Source organism: Chrysemys picta, chromosome 6, assembly GCF_011386835.1.
Source record: "Chrysemys picta bellii isolate R12L10 chromosome 6, ASM1138683v2, whole genome shotgun sequence".
NCBI lineage: Eukaryota > Metazoa > Chordata > Testudines > Emydidae > Chrysemys > Chrysemys picta.
In genome coordinates this window covers 126,678,032-126,705,896 of record NC_088796.1, presented here as the reverse complement: position 1 = coordinate 126,705,896, position 27,865 = coordinate 126,678,032, and the positions used below count along the sequence as shown (strand labels likewise).

The 27,865-nt window shown below is 48.0% G+C and overlaps 1 protein-coding gene across 1 annotated transcript; it reads left to right on the top strand.

Annotated features, from left to right (window-relative positions):
* Positions 1 to 12,068: 12,068 nt before the first annotated feature.
* On the top strand, positions 12,069 to 17,610 carry TMEM271 (transmembrane protein 271). The gene has a single exon (XM_065549805.1). The coding sequence runs from the start codon at positions 12,354 to 12,356 to the stop codon at positions 13,344 to 13,346; it is 993 nt and encodes a 330-aa protein (XP_065405877.1). The 5' UTR covers positions 12,069 to 12,353; the 3' UTR covers positions 13,347 to 17,610.
* Positions 17,611 to 27,865: the final 10,255 nt, after the last annotated feature.

The window sequence follows — 27,865 nt, the reverse complement described above, 5'->3', positions numbered from 1 at the left end:
CGAGAGTCCTTCCCGAGTCATCCATCTCTGTGGTTTTGGAAGGCTAGCATCAACACCTTGGTTTCTTGGTTCTGCCGCTGGAGATTATCCACTCTCCAAACCCCAGCCCCAGACAGGGAAGTTGGAGAGAACTGGTTTCCCTTAGGATGAAATTACCCTTTTGTTCTCCCCAGGTAAGATCTGTGCAGGCTACTGCTAGTCCTTAACAATCAGCCTGTTGGCGGACAGAAATGTCAGTGCTATCCCCTGTCTCCTTAGCACAAAGAGCATGGGGCAACACACATTAAAAGAGCTTCATAAGACTTAATAGAGACAGTTCATAAGATCAAACTGTAATTCATAAGTTGTATATAGAGAGATTCCCCAAATTGTCACAGCAGCTCTGGAAGCAGAGATCTGTCTGGGTGCCTTAATAATGGAAACAAAAGGTTGCCTCCGAGCTGACTGCCCCCTACCCCAAACAGACAGGCAGGAACTCCACGTACCAGTCCCTCCGAACCAAAGAGGCTGTATACACTGGACCCACCCTAGCCCACAGGCTCTGATGGCATGGGCACAGAAAGAACTGATTTCCCTCCTAAAGAATGAGAAACGGGTTCCATGCCTTTCATATAGGAGCGACGTTTGTTGACCTCTCTTTAAGCGTTGCAGCAACTTGGAATCATCACACAGGACTCCTACTAATTCACCGTGTGCAGAGCCCAGGCACAAAGCCCATATATTACTTAAGTGCCACTCAAGGCCTCCTTTGAAGGGCTAAGTGGAATTTAAGTGGTGCATAAGCCTCTGCACAGGGGTGATGTTCAAGGTTAATGCATTAAATCAAATATTAGTGCAAACAGACACATTGTGAAAACCCGAAGCCCTGAAAGAAAGGATATTGAGAGTTTTATGGGCTTGGTAGGAGGATTCATTAGACATTTATTCATTAACTTGGTACTTTGCCAGAATGTGTAGAATCAACCATTGTCCAGTTCCACCATTAGGATAGCATCAGGCACATTTATGAAATCTGATCATTTTTGACTGGCTTTCTGGGTGACAAGTACAAGAAAGATGTCATGTCTTTTACATAATGTATCAAATAATATCAAGTAACTAATGTTAAACACAAAAGCAAATATCCGATCTTTCCCCATGAGAGTCTGTATCATACTTTATAGTCTTGTAATGTAAAATAAATTCTTATATAATTAGTGATACATTTATAAGCTGAACTGAACAGAGAAGACATCCTTTTTTATTCTAATCCGAAATCGTTCTTTAAAATTCTGTTCACAGGTCCCTCCACAACTCCTCACTCCTTGGGGAGTGCATGTTAGCAATGGGGAGAGCGAGGGAAGCTGGTGAAAATGCCGGTACGATCAACCAAAGAGTGAAATCTGCTGCTGCTACAAACGGCATTAAACTCTTGCTGCAGGCTGTGGCCTCGCCGTGGAAGGAGAGTAGCTGACGAGTGCCTGAGACAGCCAATGGCAGCATAGCTCTGAGGCTGATAAATATAGATAAATAAGGGCATGGCTACACTACGAAATTAGGTTGATTTTATAGCAGTCGATCTCTAATAAGCAATTTGATACAGTCGATCTCACATGTCCCCACTAAGTGCAGTAGGTCGGCGGAGTGCATCCTCACTACCGTGGCTAGCATCGATTCACAGAGTGGTGTACTGTGGGTAGCTATCCCACAGTCCCAGCTGCTCATTGGAATTCTGGGTTAAGCTCCCAATGCCTGATGGGGCAAAAATATTGTCGCAGGCGGTTTGGGGTTCATGTCGTCAGTCTCCCCTCCCTCCCTCCTTGAAAGCAACGGCAAACAATCATTTTCCACCTTTTTTCCTGAGTTATCCGTGCAGACGCCATAGCACGGCGGCAAGCATGGGGCCCGGTCAGCTGCACACTGCTTTTGTGAGCATTGTAAACACCTCACACATTATCCCGCAGTATGTGCAGAGCCTGGCTAGGAGACGCCAGCACGAGGAGATTGTGAGGAGGACATGGACACAGACGTTCCTGAAAGCACGGGATGTGGCAATTGGGATATTATGGTGTCATTGGGGCTGGTTGATACAGTGGAATGCCGATTCTGGGCCTGGCAAACTAGTACAGACTGGTGGGACCGCATAGTGTGGCAGGTATGGATGATTCCCAGTGGCTGCGAAACTTTCGCATGCATAAGGCCACTTTCCTTGAACTTTCTGAGTTACTTTCCCCCGTCCTGAAGCACAGGAATACCAAGATGAGAGCTGCCCTGACAGTTGAGAAGCGAGTGGCGATAGTCCTGTGGAAGCTTGCAATGCCTGACTGCTACCAGTCAGTCGGGAATCACTTCAGAGTGGGGAAATCTACCGTGGGGGCTTCTGTGATTCAAGAAGCCAAGACAATCAATACCCTTCTGCTAAGAAGGGTAGTGACTCTGGGAAATGTGCAGGTCATACTGGATGGCTTTGCTGCAATGGGATTCCCTAACTGTGATGGGGTGATAGACGGAATGCATATCCCTGGTTGGCACAAGACCACCTTGCCAACCAGTACATAAACCGCAAAGGGTACTTCTCAATGGTGTTGCAACCACTGGTGGATCACAAGGGCCGTTTCACCAACATCAGCGTGGGATGGTCGGGAAAGGTATATGATGCTCGCATCTTTCGGAACTCTGGGCTGTTCGGAAAGCTGCAAGAAGGGACTTTCTTCCCAGACCAGAAAATTACCATTGGGGATGTTGAAATGCCAATAGTTATCCTTGGGGACCCAGCCTACCCCTTGCTCTCATGTCTCATGAAGCCGTACACAGGCAGCCTGAACATCAGTAAGGAGCAGTTCAACTATAGGCTGAGCAAGTGCAGAATGGTGGTAGAATGTGCCTTTGGATGTTTAAAAGGGCGCTGGCACAGTTTGCTGACTAGGTTAGACCTCAGTGAAAGCAATATTCCCATTGTTATTGCTGCTTGCTGTGTGCTCCATAATATCTATGAGAGTAAGGGGGAGACGTTTATGGCGGGATGGGAGGTTGAGGCAAATCGCCTGGTGGCCAATTTAGAACAGCCAGACACCAGGGCAATTAGAAGAACACACCGAGGTTCACTGCACATTAGAGAGGCTTTGAAAAACAGTTTCATGACTGACCAGGCTACAGTGTGACAGTTGTGTGTGTTTATCCTTGAGGCAAAGCCACCCCCTTGGTAAATGTACTTCCCTGTAAGCCAATCCCCCTGCCCCCCTTCGACCAGAGCTGGCACAGGAAATAAAGTTCCTATTGTTCTGAATCCATTCATTCTTTATTTATTAAAAAAAAACTTGAGATCACTGACAACGCTGACTAGTAAAAGGTAGCCCAGGTGTACAAAGGGTTTGATAACGGGGTGGGGTGGGGGAGGAGGGAAGGACAAGGCCACATTGCTTATTGTAGCCACACTACAAATCAAAGATGTTTGAATGACAGCCTTCTGTTGCTTGGGCCATCCCCTGAAATTGAGTGGCAGGGTGCCCGGAGCCTCCCCCCCTGCATTCTTGGGCGTCTGGGTGAGGAGGATGTGGAACTTGGTGAGGAGGGCAGGCGGTTACACAATGGATGCAGCGGGGGTCTGTACTCTACTTGCCTTTCCTGCAGCTCCACCAGACGCTTCATCATGTCCGTTTGCTCCCCCATTAGCCTCAGCATCTCCTCCTGTGTGTTCCGATCATGCTCAGTGTATGCTTTCCTTGCCTCTGCCACCTAATGCCTCCATGCATTCAGCTGTGCCCTATCAGTGCGGGAGGACTGCATGAGCTCTGAAAACATGTCATTGCAAGTGCGTTTTTTTCACCTTCTAATCTGCGATAACCTCAGGGACGGAGTTGATGTGGGGAGCATAGAAATATTTGCAGTTGCGGGGGCGGGGGCAGGGAAAGGGAGAGTAGATTTTAAGATATATTTCTGTGAACAAAAGGGAGACTCTTTCACAGTGAATCAAGCAATTCACAGCAGACAGCACATGTGTTTTAGGTACAAGGTCGCATTTTGCCTTTTATATTGAGCGCCTGCTGGTATGGTGACACATCACACATGGCTGGGCAACAAAATTTAGTTTCCAGGCAGCCATGGTAAGCCAAAGGGTACGTGGGATTGGCTTCTTCCGCATTCATAACATGTGGGAATGATTTCAAACTGCAGCGCCCTCCTTTCCCATAGCAACCAATGCCAGTTGGGTTTGCCATTTAAAAGGAGGGACTGCGGTTTTAGGGTGGATGTGCAGCACACCCCACCCTCACCCACCACGTGGCTATTCTTTGGGATGATCCCTTTTAGCCAAGTGCAAACAGCCCAGCATGACCGGGGTCTAATGTGTCGTGGATCACCAAATAGAGGGGATTACTGTTCCCTTACAAAAATTCCCCTATTTCAACCAGGTGACCATGAATGATATCACTCTCCTGAGGCTGACACAGAAAGATAAAGACCAAATGTTGCATGAATGCAACCAAAACCCAGGACCATTCACTGCCATGCTTTATGCTGCAATGATTCCAGACCACTCGCTACTGGCTTGGCGTGGTAAAGTGTCCTACCATGGAGGACAAAATAAGGCAGCCCTCCCCAGAAACCTTCTGCAAAGGCTTTCAGAGTACCTCCAGGAGAGCTTCATGGAGATGTTCCTGGAGGATTCCTGCTCCATCCCCAGACACATAAAAAGACTTTTCCAGTAGCTGTACTGGCCACGAATGCATCCCAATTGTTCAGGGCAAATCAAACATTAAACACAATTGCTTTTAACCCCTGTAGTGTCGTTACAAATGTGCACTCACCAGAGGTGCCTTCTCCGCCTTCATGGTCTGGGAACAATATGCCCTGGGAGAGTATTGGCTCCAGGGTGAGGAAAAGGTCCTGGCTGCCGGGGAGAACGGATTCTCCACCTGCCTGCTGCACATTCTCCTCCTCTTCCTCTTCCACAAAATCCCCATCCGTGTTGCATGAGGCTGCCACCTTGCAGGTGTCCATGGAGAGTGTTGGGGTATTGGTAGGGTCCCCCCGCTCCTTAGAATCGCATCCAGCTGATCATAGAAATGGCATGTCTGGGGCTCTGACCCAGAGTGACCGTTTGCCTCCTTTGTCTTGTAGTAGGCTTGCCTGAGCTCCTTAATTTTCATGTGGCACTGCTGTGTGTCCCTGGTGTAGCCTCTGTCCACCATGCCCTGTGCGATTTTGGCATCTATATCAGCATTTTTTTCTGCTGGATCAGAGTTCTGCCTGCACAGATTCTTCTCCCGATACAGCAATCAGATCCAGTGTCTCCCGTTCGCTCCATGCTGGAGCTCGTTTGTGATTCTGAGGGGACTGCATGGTCACCTGTGCTGCTGAGCGCGCCACGCTGACCAAACAGGAAATGAAATTCAAAAGTTCCTGGGGCTTTTCCTGTGCACCTGGCTAGTGCATCGGAGTTGAAAGTGTTGTCCAGAGCAGTCACATTGGAGCAGGGCCGGCTTTAGCAAGAGCGGGGCCCGATTCCTGGGGGCGGGGCTTGCTGCAAGCCCCGCCCCCAGGAATCGAGCCGCACTCCGGCCGTGTTCGCCGGGCTTGGGTCCGGCCCAGAGCCCCTTGGCGGCCGGACCCGAAGCTGCACCGCGGGGGCCGGACCGGGGGGCCGGAGCCGAAGCCGTGCCACGGGGGCTGGGCAGGGGGGCCGGAGCCGAAGCTGCGCTGTGGGGGCCGGGCCGGGGGGCCGGAGCCAAAGCCGCGCCGTGGGGGTCGGGCCGGGGGGGCAAAGCCGCGCCGCAGGGGCCGGAGCCGAAGCCACACCGCGGGTCGGCGCACTCGGCCGGAACTGGGGCCGGAACCGGGGCCGGACTAGGCCGTGCCTCCCCGGAGCCCTTCTCGCGCCCCCCACCACCCCGGGTTATCTGGTGCTGCCTGCCCACCCCTGCTTCTTTTCAGACTTCCCACGAACCTCTGATTCGCGGGAAGCAGGGGAGGGGGAGGAGCAGGGGGCGGAGCATTCAGGGGAGGGGAGTGGAGAGCTGCGGCATGGGGCCCTCTTAGCGCGGGGCCCAATTCAGCCGAATCGGCTGAATCGGCTGAATCGGCCTAAAGCCGGCCCTGCATTGGAGCACTCTGGGATAGCTCCTGGAGTTACAGATTGTTGTAATTTATTACAAGTGTCTTTATTAAGTCCATGATTTCTGATGTCTAGCAGAATTATGAATTTAAGTTCCCAGGCCTTCAAAGTGCTTAAACACGTGCTTATCTTCAAGCATGTTGTGAAGTCCCACTGCAGCCAATAGGATTTAGCCATGTGCTTACGTGTTTTCATGAATAGGTCTGAACCTGGACCAAAATAACCACAAAAGGTAGAGGGTAGAATACAGGATAAAATCTGTTGTCCTAATAATGTACAGAATCCCCAAGAAAGTGTGGTATTAAGTCATTTTCCACAGGACAGGAATACATCCCTGTGAGTATTACCTGATGTTCAGCACTTCAACAACAATCAGGGCACAGTCCCTAGATTAATGAAGATCAGCTAAAGCGCATAATGACATCACAGCCATAAATATGACTGGTTCATTTTTATAACTCAGGGCTGCGATAGCATACCTCGAATTAGGAATCATTTTTGCCTGGGATTCCGTGCATATAACCATGTTTTTAAAGGGTGGAAGAGCAGGCAGGCTTCTACCCAGGAGGCTGTAACATGTAAGGGAGAGAGGCCCAGAATGAGAAGCAGTGGGTTCCATTTGCAGAGTTTAAAGAACAAAATGAGCTGTATCATTGATGGATACAAATGGGACATCATAAAACGTTTAATGTTTCTAAGGTGTGCTTAGTCATAGGACATACAAATTGTTTTTAAATAGAAGGTTTTACAGTTAACAATGTCCCTTTTGGAACCAGAAAATAAGAACCAGGAGATAGAGTAAGCTAAGGGCAGTTATATATCCATCATGACTGGAGGTATTCAAAGCTGACACCCATTTATCGGAGATGGCTTAGAAATAATGAGATACATCTTGCTATAATGCAGTGTGTGTGGAGAGGCAGACGATAAAATAATGTAATGCGTCGCACTTAGATGGCATAGTCTGGGGCTCTCAAGATGCATTACAAACATCAATGAGGTTAGTCTCACCACATTGACGTGAAAGAGCATTGTCACGTCCTTTCTGCAGCTGAGTCACAGAGAAACTTAGGGTTTGCCTAGATGGAGAGTTAGTGTGCAGCAAGCCAGGGTGTGCACTAGTGTGCTGTGCACTAATTGGCCGTATGGACCCTACTGCTGTGCACTAAAAGTTTCCTTGTGCTCTTTGATCTACACCAGGGGTGAGCAAACATTTTAAGCCATCCCTCAAGCTCCCGCTGGGGAGCGTGGTCTGGAGCTTGCCCCGCTCTGGCGCTCCAGCCGGGGAGCAGGGTCAGGGGTCGCTCCACGCGGCTCCGGGAAGCCGCGACATGGCCCCCCTCCAGCCGGGGAGCAAGGTCAGGGGCCGCTTCATGCGACTTCCAGAAGCAGCGACATGGCCCCCATCCAGCTCCTACGCGCTCCAATGGCCCCATTCCAATGGCCCCCTCCGGCGCTCCCCTGGGAACTGCAGGGGCGGTGCCTGCAGACAGGGCAGCGTGCAGAGCCACCTGGCCGCGCCTCCACGTAGGACCTGGAGAAGGGACATGGCTGCTGCTTCCAGGAGCCGCTTGAGGTAAGCGCCGCCCAGAGCCTGCACCCCTGAGCCTCTCCCCACACCCCAGCCCTGATCCCCCTCCCGCCCTCCGAATCCCACCCAGAGCACCCACCTGCACCCCAAACCCCTCATCCCCAGCCCCACCCAGAGCCTGCACCCCCAGTCGGTGCCCTCACCCCCCCACACACACACACACATTCCCCTGCCCCAATCCGGAGCCCCTCCCACATCCTGAACTCCTCATTTCTGGCCCCACCCCCAACCCAAGCCCCCACCTCCACCCGCACCCCAACCCCAATTTTGTGAGCAAGGCATCCTTCCTTTGCAAAACTGAATACTGATTCTGCTGCCAGGAACTGGACATGAAGGGAAAGGTAGGGGCAGAATTTGACCCTAAATAACGTGCCCTATGAGTACATAGAAAACCTGTTGCGTAGCTGGACCAGCACCCATATTTCCTATCTCCAAGTCCTATTTCTAACCACAAGACCATCCTTTCACCAATGGACCTGATCTAAGCCCAATAAAGTCAATGAGAGTTTTTCCATTTACTTTCGTGTACCATCTAGGTACCAGGCCTAGATGATCCAACTGTGGTCCTTCAGTCCCAAAGCAGTCTGTAACTAATCCACCTCCTCCTAGGTTAGTAGCATCCCAGGGTTTGTTTGCTTTCCTAGTGACGCCCAGGAGTAAGAGGGGGCAATGGGCCAATGTAAGGTACCGATTTGGGGGCTATTTGTGCAGTGCTTTGAAAAAGTAAAGTACTAGGTCTTATTGCTAGTATTAATTGAATAATATTATTACTGCATTTCCAGAGATTTAACCCAAAGAGAGTTGAATAGAAGATGGGGAGTACCTATTAATGACCTTACTGTATGTATTATCTCCTCTAGCTGCATGTGTGTTAAACTGTAGAGTGCTAAATAACTAGAAGGGAAACTCTGCTAACACAGAGTGACGCTGAAACCCTAGAGACTGGTGAAGAATAAAGTAAGCATTTGTTCTTTTGGTAGGGGAATTCCTAGCCTTGCCTATTGAGTCTGGTGCTTGGAAGGTCCCCAGACATTTCGGAGAGGATTCGACAGGGACCATGTGGGAGAAGGTCAGTAGTAGCCGATTGCCCAGCGGGAAATAGATGCATTACCAACGTTATTAATGCCCATCTTAAACTTGTGCTTGTCAGTCCTGCCTCATGCCCAATTATGATTCTGAAATATGCAATGTGGAATGGGTGCCAGTGGAGATTGGGGCCCCAGTGTGCTAGGCGCAGCACAAACACATAGCGAGTGATTGTCCCTTCCCGGAAAAGTTTACAGTCTAAACCAACACGACAGAAAGGGTGGGATGGCCCGAGAAACACAGGAATTACCAGATCAACTGCCCCTTATCTTGTCTCTGACCGTGGCTAGAACCAGATGCTTTAGAAGGTACAAGAAACGCCAATGTGTCTCTTGTGGCAGGTTCTTCCCTAAGCATAATTTTTGTATTCTATCTACTGTAACTGGATTAATATAAACAGCTGACCCTTTACTGAATCTGGTTAAGATACAAATTCTATATTTCTGTCCTATTTAAATAGGAATATTTGTCCATTCTAAGTGTAATTAGTTCATTGGGTGATGAATTCCTACTAGATGCAGTTCCTTTCCCACACAGAGAGAGACCAGTTCCAAGGGCCTGTCTGCTGGATGGACGGGGAGTTAAGGCTTCACCGGACACAAGGGCCCAGCTCTTGAAAAGTATTTAGGTCCCTCACTCCTGTTGATTTCAATGGGTGGTAGGCACTCAAATCCCTTTGACAATCTGGGTAGGGACCTTAGCAGTTGTGTAATATTGTGAAGGTAGCGTGCTTTGCCATTTTAGGAGATGGGAAGATATAGGGTGCGCTTTCCCAAGGTATTTACATGCCTAAGGATGCAGCAGGTGCCTAGAGGGATTTCAGTGGGTTTTAGACACCCCCCTCCCGCTTTTGCAAACCCCACTAGGTACCTTGCTGCTTTTAGGTGCCAAAACCCCTTTGGAAATCTGGCCCTAAGTAATTTAGGAGTACAAGTCCCACTGAAAATTAATTAGGGGCTCTTGGACCACCCCTTCCCCCGCCCCCACTCAAGTGTTGTTAATATTTTAAAGGTAGGGGGCGCTCTCAAAGTGCCATGAGAACAAACCCAAACCCAAACCTTGCACAATCGCTATTCCTGGAAAGTCACCAAAATGAAAAACAAAACGCAAGACAGCAGACCAGGCTAGCTGAGGGCACCCATCAGCCAGGCAAAGCGGTGTGTTTTAGCAGCTCGCACCGTGCTGGGGAACACACACACATTTAAAAAAAAATCACACCAATCTTTTGGGGCTCACATGAGGGGCCTGAGGTTGCCTGCAGAACGGCTGACTTCGACCTCCTCCCCTCTCTCTGGTGCGTCTCACTGGAAAGGAGAGGCGCATCGCCACCCCCTGCCTCTGATCACACCGGGCTGGGCAGTCTGTCTGCGCCTGGGAACGCTGCATGGAGCGACGTGTTTCACTGCCACGGGGCTGGCAAAATGCAGCCTCCGGCTCAGCTGGGGGGCAGCACCGCCCCCAACACACCCGGGGCTGCTGGGGAGCCAGGGGGCGAGGCCGTGAGTGTGCCCGGCGGAGAATGGGCACACAGATGGTTTGCGCATCGCCCGCTGTCCAGTGAGCGCAGCAGGTGCCTCGGCCGGCGGCGGGGGCTGGAGCTGGTTAATCCGCAGCGCGATGCGGAGCGCAGCGGGCCGGAGCTGTCGGCGGACAGAATTTTGGCTTCCCAGGCGTGCGCGTGTGAACACCAGGGCAGCCTCCCACCCCCGGCGGAAACACACTTCGGTGCAATCGTCCCAAGCGCCGGTCCGGCCCCGGCCCCGCTCCCACACCCACTCAGCTCCTCTCCCACGCCTCCTCCCTTGGGGCCCGAGTCCCACAGGCGCTGCTGGGAGCGGGCAGGCAGGTCGGGAGCGGCTGGAGCAAGAGGCGTGCAAGCAGCACACATTGCTATTCTCCGCAGCTCCTCAGCCCTCCACCCACCCGCTCGGCACGTCTCCAAGCCAGCGCTCCCGGGCTGTGCCGGACCGGCTGTGGCCAGCTCTTCGGGGAGCGGATCGCTTGACTATGTCGCGGGGAGGGGCGAGTCGTGTAGCCGGGCCCCTATACTGGAGGACCGCCTAAAATAACCCGCGCTGGTTATAAAACAGGTCTGCGCGTATTTCGCTGGCAGCAGAGCAAAGGCGCGTCCAGCCAAAGGACCAAACACACCACATCACGCCGAGCGGACCCTGCAGCGCAGGCAATCCGGGTGTCTAACTCCCAGCTGGGTCCCAGGCGCTCAGTTCCTCTGATGCGGAGGGGGGTCCGCAGCAATTACAGACGGGAGCTGGGTGCCGCTGGAAAGCGTGTCTCTCGCCCCCGCAGACGTTGGTCCAGTACAAGCTGGGTCCAAGCAAAACCTCACCCACCTTGACTCACAGAGCTACACCCCACCGCTTCATGTCAATGGCCGGCGCATGAGAGCGGCTCCCCGCTCTGCATTCCCTTTCCCTCGGGGCTGGGTTTGAGTTCATGCCTTCGTCCCCGAAGCCTGTCAGAGGCCGGAGATAGGATGCGCCAGCACGGGCACAGTTAAGTCATGGTACCCCTGTGCTAAACTTTCCAATAATGCAAACCCACCTGGAGTCTCTCTCCACCCCACTCCATCCCTTTAACTACTCTTCGGAGAGGCTTCCATGAGCCAACCTCGCTCGTGAAACCCCCTTCCCCTGGTCGTGGATTCTGTACTAAAAAATGATAACTGCATGTATGAAAATAACGTGCACCATGCAGTGAGATCCCCTGAAACCATCCCGGGGAGCTAATCCCTCCTTCCCCTCCACGAGCAGGTAAGAGGAAGGAATTTAAGGAACCTGCCAATATTAGCAGCAAGGCGAGAGGGATGATAAAGCTCTTGGGTTTTTCCCCTTCTCTCCGCTTTGCTGCAAGGACCCGTAGGGCCGCCCTCTGGGGCAGGGCAGCCTTGGCACCACCATGGGGGGAGGTAGTCGGGGCACTGCAGCGGGAGCCGCCAGGGCAGAGCAGTGCCACTGCGGGGGTGATGCCCCGTTCCTTCCCCTCTGCAGGTGGCCTCGGCGGCAGAGGGAGTTGAAGACTAACCCCCCCTCCCCATCTCATCCCTCCGAGTCCTGCCATTGTCCCTGGCCAGTCCTTCCCCCGTCCCCCTGCTGCCGGTGCCCTGTGCCCGCCGGGCCGGGGCTCGCAGCTCGCCCGGCTGAGCAGCAAGAGGTCACCCGCCCGACCCCGGCTGCGCTCCTCGCCCCTGCTCCGGCAGCCGGGCTGTTGCCATCAATTATTAATCGGCTCCCAGCAGCCGCGGCGGGGAGCGGGAGCAGCCGCGATAAGGGAGGGCGGCAGGGAGGGCGGGCAGGAGGAGGGGAGAGTGTGTGCGAGCTGCGCCTGGCTCACTGAGGCCGGCGGCTGCCTGCGGAGCGGAGCCCGGCAGCGGCGGCGCGTTTGGAGAGCTGCGGGTCCCCCTCGCCACCATGTCCCCGCGCTGCGCGGCGGCCGCCTCGCCGGGAAGGGCCGCCGCCCCGGAGGACACGGGAGGATGAGGCGGAGGCGGCGCCGGGAGGAGGAGGAGGAGGAGGCGGCGGCGAGGCAGGCAGGGGGAGGCCGGAGGAGGCGGAGGGGCAGCGGAGGATGAAGTGGAGTGTCCGGGGAGCCTGCGCCGCGCTCTCCAGCTGCCTCCTGCTCGCCTGCGCGCTCAGCGCCGCCGCCGTGGGCCTCAAGTGCTTCTCGCTGGGCTCGGAGCTCAAGGGGGAGCCCTTCCGCCTGGGCACCGCCGCCGGCGCCTTCTACTCGGGGCTGCTGCTGGCCGCCGGCCTCTCGCTGCTGGGCTCGGCGCTGCTCTGCTGCCGCCCGCCGGAGGGGGAGGCGGCGGCGGCCGCGGCCGGGGGGCAGCAGCCCGCGGCGGGGGGCGGCGAGGCGCCGCCGGGGGGCCGGCAGAACTTCCTGCTGCTGGGCGTGCTGGTCTTCATGCTGGGCGTGCTGAGCGCCTTCGCCGGGGCCGTCATCGACGGCGACACGGTGTCGCTGGTGGAGAGGAAGTACTCGCACTACTGCGGCCCGGCCCCGGGCGGCGGCGGGGGCCCGCGGGCGGCGGCGGGCGCGGCGCTGCGCTGCGAGAAGCTGCGGGACTACCAGCGGGGCTTGGTGCTCTCCACCGTCTTCAACGCGCTCGAGTGCCTGCTGGGCCTGCTCAGCCTGCTGCTCGTGCGCAACTACAAGGCGGCCCAGCAGCGCGGGCTCCGCCGGCAGCGCCGCCGCCAGCAGCGGCCGGCCCCGGGCGGGAGGCGGCGGAGGCGGCGGCGGGGCGGCGGCGGAGGAGCGGGCGGGCGGCGGGCGCCGCGGCCGAGCCAGGGCTCCATCTTCTCCAGCGAGGAGCCCGAGCTGTCCCCCGCCGACTGCCCCTTCCAGGCCGTCTCCTACATCAACGTGGGCGTCTTCCACGTGTTCGACGAGGCCGGCGTGGAGGTGCACTGCGGCGGGCACCCCTCGCTGGAGCTGCCCGGCTACTCGCCCATGGACCCCGAGCTCAACCCGTCCTACCCCTACTGCTACCCGCTGCCCCACGAGCAGCCCCCGGCCTACGAGGAGATCTACCCGGGGGAGCCCAGCGCCAACAGCAGCTAGCGAGGGGCCGGCCCCGGGGACCCGCACCTGCGCTGACAATCAGCCGCTGGCACCAGGCGGCCCCTGCCCTAGCTGGGGGGACATACCCGCCGGCAGCAGCATCCCTTCGGCTCACCGCACCGGCCCGCGCAAAAAGCGCGCAGCCCTCGTCTCGCCGCGCTAGCGCCCGCTGGAGCGAGGCCGAGGCAAAACGCTTGCAAAAGATCAACCTCTGGCTCCATCACCGCCCATGGTGAGACCCCCGCCACAGCCCCACGGGGGGTGACTGAGTGAGCCCACTAGGACATTTTTCACGATCATGGTTCTGTCTGATGGAGTTTTTCATCTGTCGTGTCTGTTAAATATCAAGATTGAGTTTTAAAAGGCTGGACCAGAGCCGTTTAGGAGTTGGTTCTTCCCGCCCTGATGTCTCTTGGGCCAATTTTTTTTTAAGTGAATCATCATCATAGTCTTTTCTTCAGCTTTAACGGTACAAAAGTAACCATTTATGATAACCAGCCCGGGGAAGGGGAAAAGCGTAATAAAGCTTCTTTACCTCTCAAGCAGAGAAATTTTTAACAACGAAAAGACGTTCCTAGAGTGTTTACCACAGCTGTTTGGGGAAATTCTTATGTTTACACTTTCTTGAAGATTTAAATTCTATTTAAAATTTAGTGAGAGTTAAAACCTGTGTTGGGTCTGGTAGGATGCACATTAAAACCCCCCTGCACTTTCAGAGAAAAAAGGAAAAGGAAACAGCAACATTTTTGTACACTAATGTGCCTGCTTTTGTTAACTTCTTACTGTAAAAGCTTTGGAACGTCTATAATGAAAAGGTTTGGTAGATTCATTGCAATCTAAAATTAATCACCAGTTCCTTTACTAAAATAACTGAGTTGTTATTGGGATATAGCAATTAAAAGGCAGTCCAAATGTCACCTACATTCCTTTTTGTAAAGAGGTTCTGTGTTTTTAATGCAAGGCAGGGCTCATTTTTGTTTTACACAAGTTTAATTTTGTACAACTCTATAGTTTCTCTTGTAAAGAATCTCATCTTATTGTTATCAATTCATCAATCTGGTAAGCTTGAATATTAAAGTTTATTTTAAAATATATACTTTAAACAGCCTTAATTGATGTAATTGTCACAGTTCTAAAGGAGAAGTTGTACAAACACACCTTCCAAACATGTTTTCAGAACCATACTTAAAATTCCCACTAAACCAGGAGAATAAAAAAGTTGAAAGCGTAATTTAATGCACAGAAAACAAAGAAAAAAATCAGACTGTATTTGCTAACTTTTGTAAATTAGACATATTAAAAAGGATTCCAGCCCAAAGCAAGAAACTATTAATCTTCATTTAGCAGCCTGCTGTGGGATGTCAGTTTATCAGATAGCGTGAGAAAGTAATAATTAAGGGAAACAACTACAGTGTATTTTTATGCTGCACAGAAAAGGTGAAGGTTTAAGTAATGTTGCCCAAAGAGCAAAAAAGCCACACTTCAGAGGGTGGTGGTCCACCTCTTTCTTCAATTAGCATGTATTAAAATGGAATCCTATACAAATAGGAACCCTTCTGTTAATCCTCATTTTGGAACCTACTGTGTAATGTCAGTGTATTAGATAGGAGGAGGAAGAGGTAGTTATGGGAAATCAGAATTATGGCATATTTTTGTGGGGGACAGAAAATTATTTTTAAATTTTAAGGCGCCAGGAGAAAAGTAATTTACAGCCTTAGAATCAGTAAAAGAACATTTTAGCCTAAAAACGTTGCTGCCTCTCTGCACTATTTTGTTTTCTAAAGTGTTTTGATTTGCACACTTTGTATAGCCTAAAATGCAGAATGCCTTAGAAGTCTTTTTAAAATAAACTTTATCTATGAAACACATAACAAATCTTTAATCTAGATATGGGATCAAATGCAGTTATTCCAAGTTTGCCAAGTAGTTCCAAATTGTGGAAGTCTAGAGATACAGTGCTGTTTATTTGCCTGAGATTTTATCCTATGGAGAAGGCCAGCAGAAAGCCCTGTTTAAGTCCTACTTAAGTCTTCAAAATAGGCTTTATGCTGGCCTTCTGCACAAGGGGAAAATTTCACCCTCTTTAAACCCAATCCTGTAGTCTTTACATACAGTGCTGAGTTAGGCAAAAAATTCATATTTTATATAATAGAGAGAGCCAAGGTTGGTGGATTTGGTTTTTTGCTTTTGGTGGTGGTTTATTTTTAATTTTTTTTTTCTCAAAATGGGTAACTGAAGGAAGGATGCTAAATCCTTATTTAGGCTCCTGAATAAGTGGCTTGATTAGCAAAAATGCTGAGCCCCCAGCCACTCACTGAATTTAAAGGGGAATTGTTGGGTGCTGAGTACTTTTAAAAGTTAGGCCATTACTTGAAATGGCTAAATAGAGATTTAGAAGGCTAACGACAGGTGTCTATTTTTAAAATCTTGGCTATACAATGGAATTTTTTAAAAACTTTATTAAAGAAATTGATTTTTAACAGGAAATACCAATATTTTAGGATTCATAAAATTAGATAAGTCTGAAACTCCAGTTGTTCCAAAGACCAGTGCTCAGGGAAATAAATGGAAAGTCAAGAAAGCTACCTATTACACTCAAGTTTAAATATAAAATAACTTTAAAGTCAACATTTTAAAAGATTGTTAAATTCATAGCACTTTTTTGTTGTGTTATTTAAATATCTTTTCAGAATGCCATTATGTTTAAACATTGTTTGTGGATCAGCTAATTCCTAAATTCATATCTTCACTTGGGCTTTTTTTCCCTACTAACAGTTTAATTTAGTGATGGAAAACATGCCGGAAAAACAATCTAAATCCAACTACTACTGAAGTTAATGGGCGTTTTGTCATTGACCTCAGTGGGAGTAGGAGTCAGCACAAATGATTCTAGCTACTATACATAATACATGTGTAAAACAATATATTAGTCTTCTGGCACAACAGATAAGATGCAGCATGAAATATTAGCGCTCAGATATGTATTATTTGTATCACCAGAAGTGTGAAGAAGGTAACATGGTGTCACACACTTTTTAATTGATATAACATTAGGCAGGCAAATTGACCAAACAAGCCATGTTTTCTTAAAGATGGTATACAAATGTTTCAGGTATCAGGTGACTAACTTTTACGGTAAAACGCAAGTGTATTTATTTCTCAGTGAGAAGAAACTTACAAATACAAAGTACAAGAAGAAGCTTCACAAGCGTGATCCAAGTGTCATGGAGCCATTTTTAGTCATTTTGAAAATCGTTACTACATAGATTGAGCAATAATGTTAGAGTGTATATATGGTACTATGCCCAAATTGAAAATAGGCTGGTGTAGTATTAGAATTTTAGGTTAATTACATTGGATAGCATGAGCCCTCTGATCTTTTTTAAATTATATGTCATGTGAGTAAATGCAAAAGCAAATTTGATATAGGTCACGGGGGGAAGGGGGAGGGCCTAAACTACCTTACAGGATTTTATTCCATAAACATAATAAAACAAGGGGGGAAAACAACGAAAATATTGTTAAGATGTGTATCCCTACATACACACTCATTTAGGTCTGTGTCTTGCTTTAATTGAAGACCATGGCAACACTCCCATTGGGCCTGATCAGCCACCGCTTTGCACTTTGTTTAGTCACATCTGTGCAAAGGTACTATAAAGTGGGTTACCGACCTTGCAGCATTTCACCTCCATTTTCCAATGCCTTTTCACAGCTGTAAGTGACAAGACAGTGGAGAATCAGGCCCATTGTCTTCGGCCAGAGCAGAATTGGACCTCTATGTGGGGGGAAAAAATGCCACCAGCCTATTAGCAATTCAGATGAGTGATTTTCACACACTCCAACATCTTGCTTAATTAAGTTACTATATTTTGCATTGTAATTGACAGACAGGATAAATGTAAATTAAAAAAGAGCATTTGATGCTAAAAGAAAATTGTATTAAACTAGTACAGTTCATACTCTAAGTTTGATTTCACTATAGGACTTCTTTGGTTCACCAAAAAGCACTGTGGTGACTGGTATAACTTAGATATATTTCAAATGTCATGTTTAATCATCAGAAAAGGTTTCTTAAAAAAAAAAAAAAGTTAATGTGATGAGGGCAATCTGTTTCTGCGTTTGGACTTAGTACATATGAAAACCTTTTCTCCATTTTGCCATTTAATCTGAGATTGATCCTCAACAAAAATGTCAATAATTGATATTGTAATTTTAGGATCAATAAAATATGTTTCAAAGCACAGCATATCCTATGAGAAAAGCCTAATGCTCTTCATTTCATCTTTCCTTCTTGTCTTATAGTTATACCTAACAGTGCTACTCAAAATAAGATTTAGTTGCAATTTCCAGGACAAAAATGTTTTCAGGGATTTATACTAAGCATGAGGTGGAAAATTGGCATTAAATTTATTAGCCCAGCTGTGAATTAAAATCTACTTAAGTAAGTTAAGCAATATTTTTAGTTATAGAGCATTCGGAGGTTTTTGGATGCCTTTTTAGTTATTTAAATACCCAATCGAGTTTTGTTTTGTTTTAATTTTATCTAATGAAATTCTTCAAGCACAATTGAGGTCTCTCTCCTTAATTCAGGCTATTAAATCCTTTTAAATTTAGTATGGGAGAATAAGATTGAATCCTTACTTGTAGACTCGCCATTTTAAAACTTTGTTTTTCTAAATGGCCATTTAACCTCAAAAAGCTGCTATTGTACCTGACTAAACACAATCTACAGAATCACTGTGGTACTGAAACTCATAGTTTAGCAGCTATAAAATGGGGTACAGAAAGACCAGTGCAGTGTTATGTAAAATTCCCCATCTAATGAATATGTTGCAACAATTCAGTTTAAATTGCACTGAGTTCAGAAAGAGCCCCCGAACCAACACACTGTCACCGAGAGGAATAAGAGCACTTCATTCGCTTGCATTGCTTTGGTATCAAGGTGTAAACTGATGTGCTGCCTAACCATCTACGGATGAAATTGACCAAAGTGCAGAGGGACAAACGCAAGAACCTATGCACAACTTATGTTCTCAAAATAGGGTTTAAGTGGTGCCTGTGGTCCTCTGCGCAGGGATACATTTCACTCTGTGTTCAGACAGAGCAAATCATGTAATGGTGAACTAAGAGGCTATATACAGAGTTCTAATGATGTGATAACCCTGAGACTGAAGCATGAGGGTTTTGGATGCTGTAAGTGCCCTGTAATGGGTGCATCTCTCATTTACAACAGACCAAATCCTGAAGTCCCCTTTTCATTCCCTTCTTCAGGCCAAATCCCCATTGACTTCAATGGGTTTATCCTGGAATAATGATTAAAGACTTAAAGATTTGGCCCAAAGTCCTATGCTGAGTTTCAGATATTTGAAAGATCTCACCAGATTTATAGAAGAAAAATATGTTTCTGTTAAAGTATCACTGGCGGCATGCTGCCTATTTGTAAGCTTATATGTATGATGGTGTAGATGGCCCAAAAGACCGGATTGTCTCAAGGGATTGATCATAGAAATAGCTGGTGTTTCACTTCCAGATTTGATTCTATGGTGATCCAGTCTGGTAATGTCTAGTAGTTGGTTTTTTTATGTCTGACGGTCTTTGTGAATAAGTCAGTGGTCTCAGTCCTGTTCCTAGGGGACAGATGTCTACTGAACACCATAAAAGTCACCACCGTTGTCAATCTTGTTGCTATTCTTATCGGAGGTCAAGGTTTGAAAGGCATGAAGGCTGAAATAGTCTTATATGTGGTCCCTCTAGAACACAGTTAAGGCATAAGGGTGGGGTGAAGAGGGGAACTTGTACTGATATTTCTGGATAAAAAGGACTTCATGCCCTAGATCCATCATGGTGTTTAAGTGAGAATCTGCATTAGATATAGGGAAATATATCCAAGAGAGAGATTTTCAGCACACACTTTCGAAATCTTTTAAAAAACCACAATACTTTATTTCAGAGAAGGTGCTAGAAGTCTTTGCATTTTCCCCTTAGCCACCTTTAAATCCTAGTTCAGTTCACTAAAGCCTAATTAAATCCCCAGGAGTTTAAATTATTAAATTTAGGGGAAAGTATTTAAATTTAGGGAAAATATTAGCGTAATCCCGCCAGATACTGAGTGCACTTAATTCCTACAGAGGTCATAGGAGGAACTCAGCACCTTGCAGGATCAGGCCTGATGTGGCCCAAATTGTGGCAGTCAGTCACTCCCTGGGAAGGGAGTAGTGCCGAGCTGCACCACGTGGTGCAAGAGACAGTTCTTTCCAAAGCAGCACGGGGTCCCTGCAGGCATGTCTGAGGTGCATTTAATCATATATTCATGATTAAAATTTATAACCTTACAAAGATGTCCATAGGGGAATGTAAGATTTGAGTAGATGCATGTATTTTCAGCTCATTTATACATATATTTTGAACCAAACTACTACTAAAAAAAAAAAGAGAGAGAGAGAGAGAAAATACTGCAAAAAGGGGATTGTGCTCCCACAAAAAAAAAAAAATCCATATGGAATTTCTGCCATGCTGCTGCCGCTCCAAATATCTGACAGTTCCTGGATTACCATGAAGTTGCTGGAACAGACCAAGGATGCTCTAGCTAAAGTCCTGCAGAAGGGATGAAACTGAAGTGCAAATATGTTGAAAGCTGTTCAATGTTTCCAGGATGTTTTGATTATCCATGAGTGCTCTCACGAGCTGCATAGGTGCTAGGAACAGCAAATTCCGTAATTTTCAGAAACAGATCAAGCGGTTGGAAGATCTACTTTTATGATGCTGAGGAGGGGAAATATTTGCAAATGAAGATATACAGGTGCTAAATGGGACAACTTTTCTAAAAGACAAAACTAGAAGATTTAGAGAGAACCAGAGGTGATTTTCCAATCTGTGTTTCGTGGGCATTCAAAACGAAGAGAAGGCTGTTGAGATGATGGTTTTTCTATGATAGCTCTTGCAACTGACAGTAGAAAAGGTCCGGGCCCAGAAATAGAAAGCACACTTGTTGTTCTTAGGCCCAGGCCGAAGACCAGATAAAAGTTCTTGCACTTCACCAGCAGAAGTGATTTTGCAAGAAATCCCAGAACTGCAACTTTGGTGGACATTGATCAACAGATTTGCACCAATCCTGATACTAACATTGAAACTAACTCTGAGACATGACTTCTGATTGTTGCTGAGAAATCACATTCTGCCTCTGACATGGTATGTTGCCATCTGAAGGGAACAGAAAGGGGTTTCTGCTAACACTGTGAAACTGGATTATTTCATTTAAAAGAGTTTGACTGGAATGGCATCTTCCCCTTCTACATCACCAAGAAATCCCGGATCATTACCCTGAGCTGTCAAGAGATAGTTTGCACTAAGTTTTATCCTGAACATTGCTTTAATGTACAATGATTTCATGTTCCTATACGTACTGTATAACATATTGCCGTGGCTTGCCCAGGAGATCGCATACATACTCATGACATTTATATGCTCGCATCTGGTATGTAAGTACATTGAGCAGGCCAAGCGTAGGGACTGCCTGCTGCTATGCCCATGATGGTTTGGTTTTGCGTATTTAGTAAGTGGTGGTGGGCCAGGAAATAGCACTGCAAATTGGATCAGATCCTGGCCCTGCTTTATGTAACAGTAAGAAGAGTGTTATCCCCTTACTGCCAAGGTTCTACACTTGACTCATCAATCTTGAGGACAGGTAGACCTGGTAAAGAAGGGAAACTGGTCCTTCTTCCTTGTACTGGGGCCATGGAGATTTCTACAAAACTACCATGTGGGAGTGAGGAAAGGCCCACCCCAAGCCCAATGAACGGTGGATAGGATGAGGGGGTAGGATACTGTCCTCATCTCCCTGTGAACACTACGGAAGTGATTTCATCACCTCTTGATAAGAGCCAGGTATTCTAACCCCTGTGTTCCTTCCAAACGGACTGCTCTCTTTGAGAGTTATTAGTCAGGAGACCTGTCTTGATCCACAATGTCTATTCAATCTCCCCCAGCCAAGTGACTGCCAGAGCGGAATTCCCTACACATATGGAGTCAAGACGACACGGTGCTTGTGCATTGCCTCTCCTGTGCTCAGGGGGGAGAATGCTATGGTATATTAAATTATTAGATCAATCGGGGGTACAATAAATAGAAAAGAGGAAGGAGACATGAGAAAGCCTTGCTAGTATCCTGCAGTTATACAGGGGTTTTTTGTTTTGTTTTTTAAACAAAAAACCTATCTACAAACATCCATTGTCTCATGTATCCCCCTGAAGTCAGTAGGAGGTTTACCTGCATCAGGTCTGCAAGATCAGACGTTCTCAGTCTGAATAATGCTGTTGAAAAGTCCCACATGCTGGTTTACCTCAAAAGCAGTGCTGGCCTTGTTCCAACAAATGCATCCATGCATGAAAAGCACAAACAGGGCTGAGACTACGGGAGTCCATTATTCTTTTGACAACAGCAGTAAAATAGATAAAAACACTATTTAAAGTAGCAACATCTCAGATTCAAAAATGCTTCATTACAGGGAACATGGACCTGGCCAGAGTGAGAATGGCTTTGGCAAGGCATCTATGCACCACAGGAAAATGGATCTTTTCTTCCACAATATTTTCCTGACAACTATTGGGAACATATGCGGAAAGCTAACAGCAGCAGGGGATTTCAACTCACTGTCACATGTACTACCAGAACTGGTTTTCTGTTGTACAATGTATTCAGGACTTCACCTGATGTCTGATTGACTCTAAACTTGCAATTTTTTCCTGGCAGATATCATATTCATGCACACACATTTTTTTAAAACATATTCAGGGCTAACCTACAGTACTCTCAGTCATATGGTGTAGTACGTTGTTCCAAGTGATGTCCCTGTGAAATCAACCCAGCTGTTCACGGAGTAAGGGCTTACCAAACATGAGCAAGAGTATCCCAATCTAGGCCATGGTAAAAGAAGGGTCGTAAGCTCTATTGTCATCTCTGACCAGACTCTTGTTCCCTAAAGGTAAGCCAGGCTATTTGTTAGACGGGTCAGTGGAATGTTGCCTCGGGATCCCTTTAGGCTCTATGGAGGGTGTAACTGTGCGGCCAGTGCAGGGGAATAAGGGGTTACAAGGAATCCTCTTCAATGAATGGGCTCCCCACATTGTCACCACCTGTGCAATCTGGAGCAAGGACTGGGCAGAGGTTTGGCTCCACTCACCGCAATGCAGTTGTATCAGTGTGGGAAAGCGGGAATAAATTACACAAGACAAAGAGCTTGTGCAGCTTCTCGCCAGGGCTATCAGGGACTGATTCATGAGTGAGTCACAACTCAGTCCCTATCCTCCTCTGGGGGCAGCACAGCTCTGTGCCGTCCCTAACATGGCCTGGATTGCAAGGTGCCTATGTAGCCCTTGATAATGTCATAAAGTACGAGGCCAGAATTAACTGCAGTCTTCAAAATGACACTCCGCAGATAAGGCCTGGGTAAATGATGCTTCTCTGGTGGAAATGTCTCAGTTGACACTTGGTAGATAAAAGAAAGCCTCTGACACCACAATGAATGGTGTGCCACTTCCAAAGAAGGTCATCTTAAAAGAAAAATCGGGATACCCAAGCCAACTAGCGGAGATAGTTAAAATCAGAAGGGAAGTAAATCCAACCGAGAGCCACAAAACAGAGATCTTTGACCATTTCCTCTTTTTTCATCCTTGACAGTCATTTCAACTTGTTCATGTTTTCAGTGCTAGCTCTCAACGAGTATAAAAGCGGGTAGAAGTAACACCAGCAAAGCATCCGGTAAAGGAGAACCGTTTTTACATTTCTGCTCTGAACAAGTGTGGACCATATTCTAGCCTGCAAGCTTAGAAAGCAAAAGCAGAAATGATTAATTACTCTAATTAGGGCTCTAAATGGGGAAAAGCCAGCTCCCTCGAGCAAAAGCACACTGAATGTCCTCATTTATGTGCAATTGTATTGCTCAGAGGAAGAAGCCATCAAAGTGCATCTCCAAAACAAACATTTTCCGACTTTAATTTAAAAACACATTCAGGCCCTCAAAACTGAAATAACTAATGTTGAGATGCAAGCGGCTATCTAGCCCCTGGCCAACACCGCTCAACTGAAGCAAGCTTTTTCCCTATGGAACTCTTATAAAAACCAGTGCATGGAACAACAATCATCTTTAGGTCAGAAGTGTATAACTGAGTCCTGAGAGATGGCAGAGCAGGGGGACTGATTCTGACCTCTGTGATGAGAATCGGAAAGAAACCAGAAACCGTCCCATTGTACCAAAAAGAGAGCAGCCCATGAAAGGAATGTGTATGTTATTGACCACTAGCTCTGCCCAATGCTAAACAGAAAATCCCAGCAAAGTTTCTTGGTGACAGATGTTATGCAAAAAACCTTTTAGTTGGATTCTCAATTTGCTCCACTCAATCCAATCACAGACCAATGTAGCAATATTCTTTCCTTGTACAGGATTCATTCCTATCCCAGTAGCCTAATAATGAATCATTATGCTAAATTTTGCTCGCGTTTTATAATGGATGCGAACTACACAATAGTCATAAATTGGGGAAACACTGACTCATCTCTAAATGACTGAGCACAAGAAGCGGGGATGCTTTGATCAGGGTGAAATTAACTTGCTCCTTAAACAGTTAATATTGAAGTTAATGAGCTACATGCTTCACATTTCTTAATGAAAATGAAAAAATGAAGGTTACTTACCAGGGACTGCAGCTGTTCGAGATGAGCGTCTGTACATTCACCCCACTGGGAGATGCGTCGGTGATAAGAATTTTCTTCTCACTTGGCTAGAACGCACTGAGGAACTGTGAAATCCCTGAGTATGGAAGATCCTTCCTTCCTTTATTCCCAGGAGAACCACTAATCTCAGCTGAAGGAAAGGGCAACCGTGCATATTCCAACGTTTTACAATCTTATGGTGCACTCTGGAGCATAATCCATAGAGTTAAGTTCACAGTGATTTACACATTCTAAAGAGGCAACATCCAGCAAAGGTGTTACTTGGTCTTACCAGAACAAGTGAGCAGGATGCCTGGACATTCCCAGAAGATGATGCCTGGAATGGGCTGAAGACATCAAGAACCAGATGAGGAAAGGAACCTTCCCAGGTTTCTCTGGAGATCATATCCCACTTCTGGAGGGTTAGCAGATTGCCAGGCTGATGGCATCAGAAGTAAGGTAGAGCGAGGGCCTGTGGGGAGATAGTGGTTCTAGGGTAAGGGTTTCAGGGTTTGGTGGGGCCAGGTCTTAAAGTTTGGGAAAATTCCAATCAACTTCTGACTTGCTGAGGTTTATGAAGCTGAATCCAAGGGCCTAAACCTTTTTTCAGGCATTGCTAATCGCACATAAAAATAATATTGTAAATTACAGTAACCCCTAGGAATTTAGGCCTCACATTCCCTTCTCTGCTTCTCCCTTGCTCCTGGGGTGTGTGTGTGTGTGTGTGTGTGTGGTAATTTGCTGTTAGTTTATGCTAATATGTTGGGCACAGATTTAAGGCTCTGCTCACTCCCCATCTATATGCTCTACTGGGGAGTAGTAGATGCACAGCACTCAATACTGCTACACAGGGATATCACCAAAGTCACAATCCAGACCAATGAGACTTCTTGTGTAGTAAGGGTGGCAGAACCCAGCTCTTAGATATTCGGTACCACAATTGTTCTTTAAATGGAACATGAGATGTAAAGTCCATTCTGTTACAGTGCATTTTCAGAAAACGTGTATTAGGTGAACAGCTGAACTAATTTCAGATCAAGAGGAAATCAGTGATTTGCGAAGGTCACATTAAAATCAAGCGATGGGGAGATGTACATAAATAAAAATATAAACATTATAAACCTCACATCAGAATCGCAAGGCAGCATTACATATGGAGCCAGTTGTCTCTGAGGTTAGTGGTGTGCCAATCCCTGAGGGCCCTTAAATATAAAAAGACAAATGCATTTAGTACCTGCAATTAGCTTGTCACAGAAGGGCCACATTTTGTCATTATTGCTGTCTGCAAATGAAAGCTTTTCCATCAAGAAAGTGTTGGCCATTTAAGAAAGCCAATCCTCATGGGGCAGACAGGTCATCCTTTTCCATTTTCTCAGAGTGACCCTCTTACCGGAGAGCAGCAAGAGATCCATTTAGAAGCAAATGGAGTGAGATTTAGCCTGTGATCTTCAAAACAGAATACAAAATTCAGCTGATGGAATAATTAAAGGAACATCAAAGAGGGGGAAAGAACCCTGCAGCGTTTGATTCATGGGGGTTGCATGAACTTCACTCATAAGCTCCCTTCGCAGTCATCTTCAGTAGGCGAACGCCTGTAAGTTCACCTGGAGACTGAGATGAACATCCAGATGGAACATTCACAGTCCTCAGTCCACTGCTACTCCCCATTTCTTCTTGGGAACCAGGGACCTTAGCGCCCCCCCCCACACACACACACACACACATTGCTGCAGATGGAGAAAACACCTTCTGTCTGATGACAGTCACTGCTAGACCGAGACACAGGTAGATAGCATCAACATAGGCCATCGCAGCTACACTCTAGGAATTAAGGGGCTTCGTTTCCCTGGTGCAGGGTTGCTAGAGAGCTGCTGAGGTTTCTCTGGATACCATGAAAGGGATAACGTGGCCCTACCTACCTCTCCCTATGTGGAACAGTGGCTGCAGCCAGAGGGGGAATATTTCCTCTCTTATGCTCCTCTATGAGGGCTCACGCTGCTCTTGCCTCCTGGAGACCCTGATGGATTAGAAGGTGATGGCCCTCACTTAAAGCCCATCCCAAAGCAACAGGATGAGGGAGCCTCTGGACTTCCTTTAACACAGGTTAGTTAGGGGATCTCTAGGCATTACAGGAGCTTCTGGGGGGAAGAGGGACCTGAGATGTACGCTGCGGTAATAGGGTTGCCAACTTTCTAATGGCTGAAAACCAGACACCCCCTGTCCAACCCCTCCCCCCAGAGGTTCCCCCCACCTCTTCTCCAGGCCCTGCCCCCCATTCACTCCTCTCCCCATCGCCCTCCATCATTCGCTCCCCCTCCACCCTGTCACTCGCACCCTCCTGTCCCAGGACTCACCTTGCTGCCTGCAGAGCTGGGTGGGGAGGAGCTGACGGGGAGCCTGCCTGCCTCCCCAATCGGGGCACAGCAGGGTGGAGGAGGGAGTCGGCTCCTGGAGCGAGGGGCTGAGGCAGGGGCACAGTAGTGGGCGGGGGGCTGGTCCCCGGAGCAAGGGGCAGGGACAGGAACACAGTGGGGCAGGGGTGGGGTGGACAGGATCCCCCCCTCCCAGGCAGAGGTAGCGCTGGGGCCTACCTCTCTGCCGGAGACGCTGAAGCTGGGTCTGGTAGCCAGACAGCCACTTCTCTCCCTCAGCAACTGAGCAGAAAGCAGCTCCTCCAGGCTCGAGCAGCAACTGCTGCTCTTCCTGCCCTCTTGGCAGGGAGCCTGATGGCGGTTACTCTGGTAACTGCCAGGTCCCCTTTATGACCGAACACTTGGCAACCCTATCCGCGGTAACGGCATTATACCAGGCACAACCAACCTTGTGTATCAGAGCTGAGCTAGGTGCAGTCACATTAGAACCTCAACTTCATCCTGCTACAGATGGGTTTCAAGGCTCTAATCAAACCTTATTGATTAACATATCCTCATGTTAAAGACTGAGTCAATACTTCTGCAAACTTCCTCAACCTTACGCGAGACAGGCTTGCAACATTTCCCTGAATCAGATATCAGAAGCATGACCTGTGCTCTAGGCCTTGTCCACAGCTGACTGAGAAATCTTCCACCAATGTACCAGCATCAGTTGCAGCTTCCCTGATGGTAGCCACGGTATGGGTGTTAGCAGGCAAGGCTTTTTACCACCATTTCTAGACCTGTTTTGAGCAGGATTAGCTAAAAACAGTGGCAAAAGCCCTCCCACCATGGCTACCACCAGAGGAGCTACAGTAATGGAAGTGCAATGGAGAGCGATTTCCCAGAGCAGTTATGCATAGACACAGCTTTGAAGGCCTATCTATTACAGATTTTCAGGCACCCAACAAAACCGGGAGGACGTTATTCTGGAAGAATCTCTAAAGGCACGGAGCAGGCCCATTGCCAGCCAAAATAGGAGAGAATGGAGAAAACTGTGTGGAAACTTTGAAAGAAACTGGGTTTGAGTCTCCTCCCGCAGAACAATTTGGAAAAGATGGTGCATTTCCTGGATAGTTTGTTTCAAGGATCCCATGGGAGTTAGGCAGCCAAATCCTATTTAAATTCAGTTCTCAGTTCCCTTAGGCTCCTTGGAAATCCCACCCTAAGACTTTTTTAAAAATTGCAAGCCAAAAGTGAACCCCCTGGTGTTTATCTAAGTGAATAACTTGCCTCTTTGCAAAAATTTCCTCCTGTAAAATGCCGCAAAACGAAGCCACGACCTTAAAGACCCACAAAGCTTCCCATCAGTTCCACACAGGAACAGCCCAAGATGATATGCAAAAAGCCAGCATCACTGCAAAAAGCTCCACAAAACAGCTCAGAAACACCTAGTAT